The following is a 12,463-nucleotide window of genomic DNA, read 5'->3' as shown; positions in this document are numbered from 1 at the left end:
ACTAGTCTTACATGTCTTATGTGTTCAGACAGGGATCGTGAATATATAAGTATATCGTCCAGATATACCACAACACAGACATCTAGTAAGTCTCTGAAAATATCGATTATAAATCGTTGAAAAACTGCAGGGGCGTTGCATAGCCCGAATGGCATTACAAGATATTCGAACAATCCGTATCTAGTTCTGAATGCAGTCTTCCACTCGTGTCCATCACGGATTCGAATGAGATTGTATGCTCCTTTCAGGTCCAATTTTGAAAAATAGGTAGCTCCACGCACCTGCTCAATGAGCTCAGGGATAAGCGGTAGAGGATAGCGATCTTTTATTGTAATAGCATTCAATTGCCTATAGTCGATAATAGGCCTGAGACTTGAGTCCTTATTGCGGACAAAAAAGAGTCCTGCTGCTGTGGAAGAAGTGGAAGGTCTAATAAAACCTTTTTCCAAATTCTCATCCAAATAGTCTTTGAGATGGGAAAGTTCATCCTGTGAAAGAGGATAAACATGACCGAACGGCAATTTGCTATTTGGGAGTAGATCAATGCTACAATCATAGTCTCGATGGGGAGGTAGTGCTTGAGCATTTTTCTCAAGAAAAACCTCAGAGAGATCCTGATAACATAGTGGTGCAATCTCATCTGTCACCACAGACAGGATCTTCCCGAAAGACGGGAGGTTACACGTACCCTCGCAATAGCAAGAGAGGAAGGTCAGGGTCCGTTCCTTCCAATCTATAGTTGGTTGATGTGTGTGCAACCAGGGAAGTGGGGTGAAGGTATTAGATCGAAGGTAGTGGTCTCCATATGAGACCCGTTAGTAGTGACTAGGAGTGCCTGTGTCTGATCAGTGATCGGACCAGAGGATAAAGGAACACCGTTAATAAGACTCACTGAGACAGGTTTAAGTTTAGAAATAATAGGAACTTTATTTAAAGCAGCAAAACGTATGTCAATATAATTTCCACAAGATCCTGTGTCAATCATGGCCTTAGTAGTAATCCCGTTCTGGTCCCACTGTAATGTTAAGCAAACAAAAAGGTAAGGGTTAGTGATTGAAGTTGTCAATCCCTCTAGGAGGACATGTGAACACTCACCCTTCTTTTTGTAGACTAGGGGACAGACGTTTATCTTGTGATCCGGGGATGCACAGTACAAGCAGAGATTACCAGATCGTCTTCTGGCTCTTTCCATAGTTGATAGAGGTGGGCGTATGGTTCCTACCTCCATAGGAACGGGGTCAACGGCCGAGATCCGAGAAGAACTGGATAATGGCATTCCCATTTTCTCAGCCTTTCTTTCTCGTAGTCTTCTATCTATGGTGATACTGAGTTGTATCAATGCATCCAGGGTTTTTGGCAGATCCGCTCGGGCAAGCTCGTCTTTAACGGCCTCTGATAGGCCAAGCCTAAATTGGGTTTTCAGAGATGCATCATTCCATTCTGAATCAAGGGTCCATCTCTTGAATTCTGCGACAAAGTCTTCTACAGGTCTCCTACCTTGTTTCAAGGATCTTAATTGAAGATCGGCAGTACTCTGCCTATTGGGATCATCATATAGGCTAGTGAGTTCTGCTAGGAACAAGGCATAGGAGTTGAGAAGCTGGTCGTTTTTCTCAAAAAGAGAGTCTGCCCAGGCCCGAGGATCGCCTGTTAGGTAAGAAATAATAGTACAAACCTTAATGTGATCAGTAAGGTAGGTACGGGGTTTTAGCAAGAAAAGTAACTCACATGCGTTTTTAAATTCGCGAAATTTTTTGCGATCGCCTGTAAATACCAAAGGAGGATTTATTTTGGGTTCAGGGGACTGAGCAGTGGTAAGTTGTGTCAGTCTAATTACCTGCTGCGACAGAGCCTGATTGTCTTCTTTTAATTCAGCAAGTGCGTGTATTAACGCAGTTACTTGCTGTTTTAATTGTGTCATCTGAGTGGTTATTTCTGCTGAATCCATTTGTGGTTCGTTCAATCTGTAACGCTCCTGCATTTTACGTATGATGTGGATTTTCAGCTGCAGAAATATTCCACTTCAGTAGTCATGTAGAGAAACGCTGAGACACCAATCCCAACTCTCAATGACTCATCATGTGTGGATGATCTCAATTCAGCAAGTAAATACACACACTCAATAAGATGTTTCCTAGAGTGACTTATGTATATAGTAACACAGTGATGATAGGCTGAAGAGACAGGTTGGGTAGAGATGGTAGATGACAGACACTTGAAAGGAAATGTTCTTGAAAGTAAGATAGTAGCAGACGGGATGCAGATAGGTTTAGCAATCATGTATGGTAGTAGATGACAGAGTAGCAGGTGGACATACAAGAGAGATCAACCCAGTGCAAGAACAGGTGGTAGTAGGCTCAAGAGCTAGCAATCTTAGATAATGCAGATGTAGTAATAGTCCTTAGTATGCAGAGCTAGATAGTGTAAGCTTTAGTATAAAGGTTATAGAGGTTTCCCCTGTGGGGTACTTATCACTAATAGCAATGTAGCAGAGGAGAGGTTCGGCAAGAGCGGATGATCCGGTAGCGGGATACAGGGATCAGCGCAGCGTGGTTCCGACAGCGAGGTATGCTTGCAAGCATGAGAGCTTCAAGACAGGTTAGCATCAAGGCACAAAGCAGTTTGAACGAACACATGTGAGTGAGAGCCGGCGATCTAAATAGCCATCCAGTCCGGCGCTCAGTGATGACAGCATCAGTCTTAAAGGTGTATGCGCACCTTACCAAAAGAGAATGGTGGGGCGCATACACTTATGAAAGAGTAATTAGGGTACCCAAAGGTACCAGAACATTACACATATATGTGTGTGTGTATATATACCCCTACACAGAAGTTCAGATGTCATGCCTGCCACCAAAGACGTCCACAAAAAAGCCCAATAAACGCCTGCAACAAAAACGGCCGGGTGTGAAAATAGCGGAGCCCTATGCCTGCTCTACTGCAATTCTAATACAAACAATCATTTTTTTTTCTGGTTCTGGACATGCTACAGAGCTGAAACTTCACAGGTACACTTTTTAGACCCCCCAGCAGTGTTAATTTCGTCGACTAAAACGTTTTCGTCGACTAAATGAACACAATTTTAGTCTACTAATATACGACTAAAACAATTCAGATGACTAAAATACGACTAAAACTAAAATGGCATTTTAGTCTTAAGACTAAAATACGACTAAAACTAAAATGGCATTTTAGTCATAAGACTTTAACTAAAACGAAATTGAAATTTGCTGCCAAAATGAACACTGGTGTAGTGCTGTGCTAGTGCATGCTCAAAGCTTAATACCATAAATATGTAATGTTCTGGTACCTCTGGTACCCTTATTTCCACATTTCTCTCTTAATATTGCGTCCCATCTTGCTATCCAAATGGGACGCATACACCTTTAAGGGCAATGACGGCTTTCTCTCACTCATTGCTCGTTCAAACCGCATGTTCACCGCACCTTCTCTTGCGAAGCTGGAGCTGCTGGCTATTCCCTTTGCCTGAACTGAACCGGAACCTCGCTGCCGATCCGTATCTCGCTACTGGATCACCTCTCACTACTGAACTTTGTTACTACTACCTATCTAGTGATAAGTACCCCACAGGGGATTCCTTACTAACCTGCACTTCTACTGTCATCTACTGCATATACCAGGACTATCTCTATCTAAGCTATTTCCTATCATCTGCATAGACTGTTAGCTCTTGGGACTACCATCAACTATCCTTGCACTAGGTTACTCTGTCTTGTATACTCCATCTGCTGTCCCCTACCATCTGCACTATACTTGACATTAGAACCTATCTGCTTACTACCATCACCTAAACACTCTCCTAATACTACTCCTAGGTGCTCACCATACTATAGCCTGTCTCTCACCTATATACTCTCATATATACTATCCCTCCATTAACATCAGATTGAGTGTATGTATATTGCATAAACAGGCTGTGCACAGTGATGAAGTCCTGAGAGTTGGATATGTTTGTTCAACAGAATCTCTACACGACTACTGAGTGTGACAATTCTGCAGCTGCAAATCCATCCACTAACAAAAACGCATGAGCGTTACAGATTGAACGAGCCTTAAAAAAATTATGGATTCAGCAGAATTACCCACTCAGGTACTACAATTAAAACAGCAAGTAGACGCATTGATCCTTGCTCTTACAGAGGTAAAAAACGAAAATCAGGCTTTAAGACAGCAGGTTGGCCGTCTCACGCAGCTTTCTGTTGCTCAGCCCCGTGAGCCTAAGATAAACCCTCCTCTAGTGTTTACTGGTGATCGGAGTAAATTTCGTGAATTTAGAAACGCATGTCGATTGCTTTTCTTGTTAAAACCTCTGACCTACACCACTGACCAAATTAAAGTCTGTACCATTATCTCCTATCTGACGGGTGAACCCCGGGCCTGGGTAGACGCTCTCTTTGAAAAAGACGACCAACTCCTTAACTCCTATTCTTTATTCCTAGCGCAACTCGCTAGTTTATATGAAGACCCCAATAGGCAGAGTACTGCTGATACCCAATTGAGGGCTTTAAAACAAGGAAGGAGACCTGTTGAAGATTTCGTGGCAAATTTCAAAAGATGGTCCCCTGATTCAGGGTGGAACGACACATCTTTGCGAACGCAGTTCAGACTCGGCCTATCAGAGGCCGTTAAAGACGAGCTCGCCCGAGCGGATTTACCTGGCACTTTGGGTGGCCTGATGCAGACCAGTATCAATATTGACAGACGACTGCGAGAAAGAAAGGCTGAGAAGATGGGCTTACCATTTTCCAGTCCTTCTCGGATGTCGCCTGTTGACCCTACTCCTATGGAGGTAGGAATGATACGCCCACCTTTGACCCTTTCTGAACGTGCCAGGAGGAAAACCGAACATCTCTGCATTTACTGCGCATCCTCGGATCATTTGATAAGCGGCTGTCCCCTTGTCCGCAAAAAAGAGGGTGAGTGTTCAAATGTCTTGCTAGGGGGACTAACAACTTCCTTTTCTAATCCTTATCTTTTTGTTCAATTGACATTGCAGTGGGACCAAACTAGGATCACCACCAAGGCTATGATCGACACTGGATCTTGTGGAAACTACATTGATACTTGTTTTGTCTCCTTAAATAAAATACCTACTGTTCCAAAACCCAAACCGGTCTCTGTTAGTTTTATTAACGGTACCCCTTTATCCTCCGTTCCCATCACCAATCAGACACAGGCACTCCTTGTAACTGCTGACAAGTCTCATGTGGAGACCACCACCTTTGATGTATTAACCTCACCACATTTTCCCATTATTTTGGGACTTCCTTGGTTACACATACATCAACTAATCATCGATTGGAAAACAAGAATGCTAGCCTTCTCTTCTCACTATTGCGAAACTACGTGTAATCTCCCCCCATATGGTAGGATCCTATCTGTGGTGTCGGTTGACATTATACCAAAATGTTATCAGGATTTATCGGAGGTTTTCCTTGAGAAAAACGCTCAAGTGTTGCCTCCCCATAGGGACTATGATTGTTGTATCGATCTACTCCCTAATAGTAAGTTGCCTTTCGGTCACGTCTATCCTCTTTCACAAGATGAACTCTCTCATCTCAAGGAATATCTGGATGAAAACTTGGCAAAAGGATTCATCCGACCTTCTACTTCCTCCACTGCTGCTGGACTCTTCTTTGTCCGCAATAAGGATTCTAGTCTTAGGCCTATCATTGATTTCAGACAATTAAATACCATTACAATAAAGGATCGTTATCCTTTACCTCTTATTCCTGAACTTATCGAACAGGTGCGCGGAGCTTCCTACTTTTCAAAATTGGACTTAAAAGGGGCATACAATTTAATTCGAATCTGTGAGGGGGATGAATGGAAGACAGCATTCAGAACCAGATACGGACTGTTTGAGTACCTCGTGATGCCATTTGGGTTGTGTAATGCTCCCGCAGCCTTCCAACGTTTTATAAATGAGATATTCAGAGACTTGCTTGATGTTTGTGTTGTAGTATATTTGGACGATATACTTATTTATTCTCATTCCTTATCTGAGCACATAAAACATGTAAGACTTGTGTTGTCAAGACTACTTGCACATAACTTATATGTTAAATCAAAAAAATGTTTAATCCATAAAGAGGAAGTACTATTCTTAGGATACATTATATCTAAAAATGGAATCAAAATGGACATGAGCAAAATATCCTGCATTCTGGATTGGCCTGTGCCAACCACTCGCAAAGCATTACAGGTTCCTCGGATTCTCTAACTACTATAGGAAGTTTATTAAGAACTTCTCTGCGATTGTGAGACCTCTCACACAACTCACAAGCACAAAAAAAAATCATTCAAATGGTCAGAAGAAGCAAATGGAGCTTTCTGTCTGTTGAAATCAAGCTTTACTTCTGCTCCCATACTACGCCATCCAGACCCATCCCTTCAATACATCTTGGAGGTAGATGCGTCAAATATGGCAGTAGGAGCAGTTCTCTCACAACGACCAACAAACACCTCACCTCTTCACCCAGTTGCTTTCTTCTCAAAGTCATTAAGCAGCCCCGAGGTGAATTACCCAGTAGGTGAGAAAGAGTTGCTAGCCATAAAACTGGCACTAGAAAATTGGCGACATCTACTTGAGGGTACTCAATTGCCAATCCTTATATATACTGATCACAAAAACCTTCAATACCTTCGGACTAATAGAACTCTTTCCCACCGGCAGGTACGGTGGTCGTTATTCTTTTTGAGATTTAATTTTTTAGTAACCTACACACCTGCAGACAAAAATAAAAAAGCGGATGCGCTTTCACAATTAGCCGAGAATGATTGCACCGAGGTTCCCTCAGTTCCTATAATACCACATGAACGTATTGTCGGCGTCGTTCGTTCCCTGAAGGAGGAGATTTTGCACAGCATAGGACTGGATTCACCTCCACCACAACTAAATGCTGACGCAGAAGGCTTCCTTTACTACAACGATAAATTATACATACCCCCTACTATGCGAACCAAGATCTTGGAATTGTCGCATGATGTACCTATGGCAGGACATATGGGTATGACTAAAACTTTCAATCTACTTACTAGGCAGTTTTGGTGGCCAGACATGAAGACAACCGTAAAAAAGTTCGTTTCATCTTGCGATATCTGTGCAAGGTCTAAAATTGACAATACAAAACCATCGGGTCTACTTTGTAGTTTACCAATACCCCAGGTTCCGTGGGAAGTGGTATCCTTAGACTTCATAGTGGAACTACCACCTTCCAAAGGATTCAACACCATCTTAGTGTCAGTGGACCATCTGACCAAGATGGCACATTTCACTCCTATCCGAAGACTACCTTCATCCAAACAAACAGCGGAATTACTTGTGAAACATGTCTTTAAGTTACATGGTATTCCAAAAACACTGCTGTCTGACCGTGGTTCACAATTCATCTCAAAGTTTTGGCTAGCTCTATGTCAGATACTACGAATAGAGCGTAAACTTACTTCTCCTTACCACCCTCAGACCAACGGACAGACAGAGAGAGTTAACCAGTGCATTGAGCAATATCTACGTTGCTATACTTCATATCTACAGGACGATTGGGTGGATCTCCTCCCACTGGCGGAATTCGCCTATAACAACGCGACCCACAGCACTACTAAACAAAGTCCATTCTACTTAAATTATGGGTTTCATCCCACACTCCTTCCACCACGTATTTTGCCATCAAGTAATCCAGTGGCATCTGATTATCTTGCCCAGATAAAGGATTCCCTGGGATTACTCAACAATACCATCTCACATGCTCATAGCCAACAAAAGAGGTACTACGACCTCCGTAGGAAACCCTCTCCCCAATATGCCATTGGGGATCTTGTCTGGCTTTCTACAAAAAATCTGAGATTAAAGATCCCTAGTAAAAAACTTGGACCTCTATTCTTGGGACCTTTCCCAATAAAGAAGCTTATTGGAAAAGCTGCAGTACAACTCACATTACCAACAGACCTCAAGATACATCCCATCTTCCATGTGTCGCTACTAAAGCCCCATGTTCCTAACCAAGGAATAAATCCTACCATATCACCTCCACCTCCTGTACAAGTTGAAGGTGGAGAAGAATTTGAGATAAAGGAGATTCTGGATTCCCGTATACATAGAAGAAGACTCCAATATCTAGTACGATGGAAGAACTATGGGCCCCAAGATGACACCTGGCTGGATACCTCCGATATACATGCCCCTAGACTGATTCGCAATTTCCACTCGAAATACCCGGAAAAAACAGTTCTAGAGGCCTTCCAGAGCCGGCCTTAAGGGGGGGGGGGGGTACTGTAATGTTCTGGTACCTCTGGTACCCTTATTTCCACATTTCTCTCTTAATATTGCATCCCATCTTGCTATCCAAATGGGACGCATACACCTTTAAGGGCAATGACATGGCTGTTTCAATCGCCGGCTTTCTCTCACTCATTGCTCGTTCAAACCGCATGTTCACCGCACCTTCTCTTGCGAAGCTGGAGCTGCTGGCTATTCCCTTTGCCTGAACTGAACCGGAACCTCGCTGCCGATCCGTATCTCGCTACTGGATCACCTCTCACTACTGAACTTTGTTACTACTACCTATCTAGTGATAAGTACCCCACAGGGGATTCCTTACTAACCTGCACTTCTACTGTCATCTACTGCATATACCAGGACTATCTCTATCTAAGCTATTTCCTATCATCTGCATAGACTGTTAGCTCTTGGGACTACCATCAACTATCCTTGCACTAGGTTACTCTGTCTTGTATACTCCATCTGCTGTCCCCTACCATCTGCACTATACTTGACATTAGAACCTATCTGCTTACTACCATCACCTAAACACTCTCCTAATACTACTCCTAGGTGCTCACCATACTATAGCCTGTCTCTCACCTATATACTCTCATATATACTATCCCTCCATTAACATCAGATTGAGTGTATGTATATTGCATAAACAGGCTGTGCACAGTGATGAAGTCCTGAGAGTTGGATATGTTTGTTCAACAGAATCTCTACACGACTACTGAGTGTGACAATTCTGCAGCTGCAAATCCATCCACTAACAAAAACGCATGAGCGTTACAAAATAATAACATATTCGATTTTTCACTCCAGGACCAGCAGTAGTATATAATGAGTTTGTAAATTGTAGAGAAATGCTTAAATAATGCATTACAAATTACAATTGAACTACACCCATTCGATTATAAATGACTAAAATGAGTTTTAGTCGACTAAAATGTAGGATGTTTTAGTCGAATATAATGTACTGGAGTTTTAGTCGACTAAATACGACTAAAACTAAAACACTTGCAGAAGACTAAAATGGGACTAAAACTTAAATGCCATTTTAGTCCTAAGACTAAGACTTAGGCTCCTTTCACACGGTCGCTCCGTGTGAAAGGTCCGCTGCGGGACTTTTTTTTTTTTTTTTCCACGGAGCGGATGACATTTCTGTCATCCGCTCCGTGTGCCCGCATATCATCCCATCCGTTTGCGGATGATATGCGGACATAATGTATGTCTATGGCACTGCGGATGTCAGCGGATGACACCGCTGACATCCGATTTTCCTTCCTTTCCGTTTTTTACATGGAAGGAAAAATAGGGTTCTGTTCCGTTCGTAAAAACGGAACAGAACTGACAGGAGGAAAATCGGGTGTCAGCGGATGGTATTCCGCTGACATCCGCAGTGCCATTCACTTACATTGATGTCCGCAAATCATCCGCAAAAAAATAGGATGATTTGCGGACACACGGAAAGCAGCAGAGCGGCCGTGTGAAAGGACCCTAAAACTAAATTGAAATTTGCTGCCAAAATTAACACTGCCCCCCAGACACTAAATCCAAAGAAATCTCATTTTTTTTTTCAATAATTTTATCAATAATTGGCTCTCTATCAAAAACGACAATTTTTAAGAACTTTTTTTTTGTGTGATTAATAGTCCCTGGGGCATGACCCAGAACCCTAGGCACTTTTTAGGGGCATTTATTGGGTTTTAGGGCTTCAAAATGGTGTTTTTTGATTACCAAAGTTCGGGTCCCATTGATTTCAATGGGGTTCTGGAATCCGGACTTCCCAAAAGTTTGGGTGTTCTGGTTGAACCGAACTTGTCAAAAGTTCGATCATCCCTACTCCTAATGCCAGACAGCCACCAAGCCTTGTGAGCAGTGAACATACAGATACTAGCTACAGTGGATAGCTTTGCTACAAGAAAAGATATTTACGATCTTTATAGACATGAGCCAGAGAGATAGAGCCTACATTATAGACCATCTTGTCTAGATAGGCACAATCTGAGACTCCATAGGAGAGAGTACAGTAAACCCCCGCTCCATTGCGGTTCAGTTTTTGCGGTCCCGGTATATTGCGTTTTTTCTGTAATGTTATTTTACTATATAAATCATTAAAAATTAAATATTTTTGTGTTTTCCATAGCTCTTGCTCTGTCTCTCTGTATCTTTTATGCGTTTAAATGAGTTTCTATTGTTTTAAAAGTGTGTTTAAAGACCTCAAAATGCTTTTACACGTACAGTGACCGTAAAAAAAAACATGCCTACAGTGTATTTTAATAGGGTTTTTCTATTTTGCGGATTTTCACTTTTCGCGGGTGGGTCCGGAACTTAACATCCCTCAATGGAAGGGGGTTTACTATAATTGTCTTCTCTTTTCTCATTACTAATTTTCTCTTTTGGCTTTGTTATTTACTATTATGTGTACTAAATCACCAGTACACTATTGGCCAACCAATAAACCCACCTCCCCTTTTTGTTCATGTATACATTCCATGTATACAGTCCAGACAATGTTTTATAGAAATGATAAAAGTTATATTTTAATACCTATGGCTTATGGTGCGTAAGTGAAGGCACCCTTCGTTCAGTGTAACTTTAACCTATACATACCTGAATTACCCTTATTAGGATCTACTAGATGATGGGGTGGATCCCGGTTTTTCCTGTCCTGGCACTGCTGTCCTCCTGTTGTGTCCACCTGGGGAGTTGCTTTGCTTTTTCATTGCCTTTTCATTCCCCTTTGAACCCTCAGAGCAGATGGGGAATTCAAATCCATCTTAAGGAACAATTTAATACTACCAGTTAGGTGAAGTTTTGTTTTGTGTATTAGAGCAATGAACGGTTTTGTTTTTTGAAAGAAGCTGATTCATTTTCCCTCTTTTAAAAATAAAGACAGTTTTGCTTTTACAAAGGCTGGTGATCCGACTTTAGAGTAACATAACACAATACACTGCTCAAATATGCCACAGTCTTTATACAGTCTGTACATTATTTATTTCTAATTACCTCTTCTAATTCTCATTTTTTCCAGATTTACAATCTGTTTCCTTACTACGATTCTGATGACTATGACCATCGAATCCAGGATTTTGAAGACTGTCATTTTAGAGACCACTTCCACATGAGAGCCAAGCGTTTCTTATATCCAGACATTATTAAGCATTATGTTGATGTATACAGCCTATTAAAGGTATGCTATCATAGTATTTCCCAGATTAAGTTTAAATCTGTTACACTACATCAAAGAAAGCACATAAATATGCAGCTGGGCTTTAAAGGTGTTTTTATTTTTTATTTTTTTTTGTGGTACTCTTGGTAGAATACAATGTCATCAGTAATGTGTATGATTGCAGCTGTGTTAAAGCTCAGTTTCTCTCCCAGCTTTCTACCATGGACAGTTGCCACTGGATTAGAAGGTAAGGGATCTCCTATCATGGACAATGGAGTTGGGTGAACGGTTCGCCTAAGCATGAGTTCGGCCCGAATATCAGCTGTTTGCCTGTTCAACGAACACCTGATCTGTCAGAGCGTTGGACTGCTTGTTCAGCCCGCCGAATGGCCACAATGTACTGCACCGCCGCACATTGCATTGGAAGCACTAATAGGCTGAAGCAATGAAAGCTTTGCCCAATCAGGGCACAGAGCACTGTCAGAGCCATGATTGGAGAAAGTAATGATGACTGTGCCCAATCATGGCTCATTGCTCTTAGTCCCACCCCATACTATAAAAATATTCTCCCCATGGCGGCCACTTACACTATGATATTGCCGTGGAGAGAGATAGAACAGGGCTCTGTTCAGTGCTACTAGTGAGTTAGTGTGCTATAGTGTGTCCATTGTCACTGTAGAATATCAGTTTAGTGTGAATCTAGTGATAGTGCAGTGTGAGTATAGTGTGACCATTCATTTTGTCAGGGCAGGTTTCCTGCACAATATTTCAGTGCATTACTGCACATTTAATGCAGTACATTTCAGTGCATTATTGCACGTTTAACGCAATATTTCAGTGCGTAAGTGCACGTTTAACGCAGTATATTTCAGTGCAGTATATTTCAGTGCAGTATATTTCAGTGTATTAGTGCACACTTATCACAGTATATTGCAGTGCATCAGTGCAGTTTTACTGCAGTATATTGTAGTGTGTCAGTGGAGTGTGTCTGTGTAGTGAGTACT

General features: G+C 41.9%; 1 protein-coding gene across 1 annotated transcript in view; it reads left to right on the top strand.

Moving 5' to 3' along the window:
• Nucleotides 1–12,463, top strand: part of LOC309564224 (alpha-2-macroglobulin-like protein 1) — a 368,264-nt gene that overhangs the window by 99,491 nt on the left and 256,310 nt on the right. Inside the window, exon 16 of the mRNA XM_082268851.1 lies at nucleotides 11,322–11,480. Within this exon, the coding sequence (XP_082124977.1) occupies nucleotides 11,322–11,480 (159 nt within the window). The remainder of the gene's footprint in view (nucleotides 1–11,321; nucleotides 11,481–12,463) is intronic.

This window comes from Pelophylax lessonae (genome assembly GCF_965119305.1).
Source record: "Pelophylax lessonae genome assembly, chromosome: 9".
NCBI classification, from domain to species: Eukaryota; Metazoa; Chordata; class Amphibia; order Anura; family Ranidae; genus Pelophylax; species Pelophylax lessonae.
Note: the sequence above shows the minus strand (reverse complement) of the source record. Positions and strands in the feature narration are given on the sequence as shown.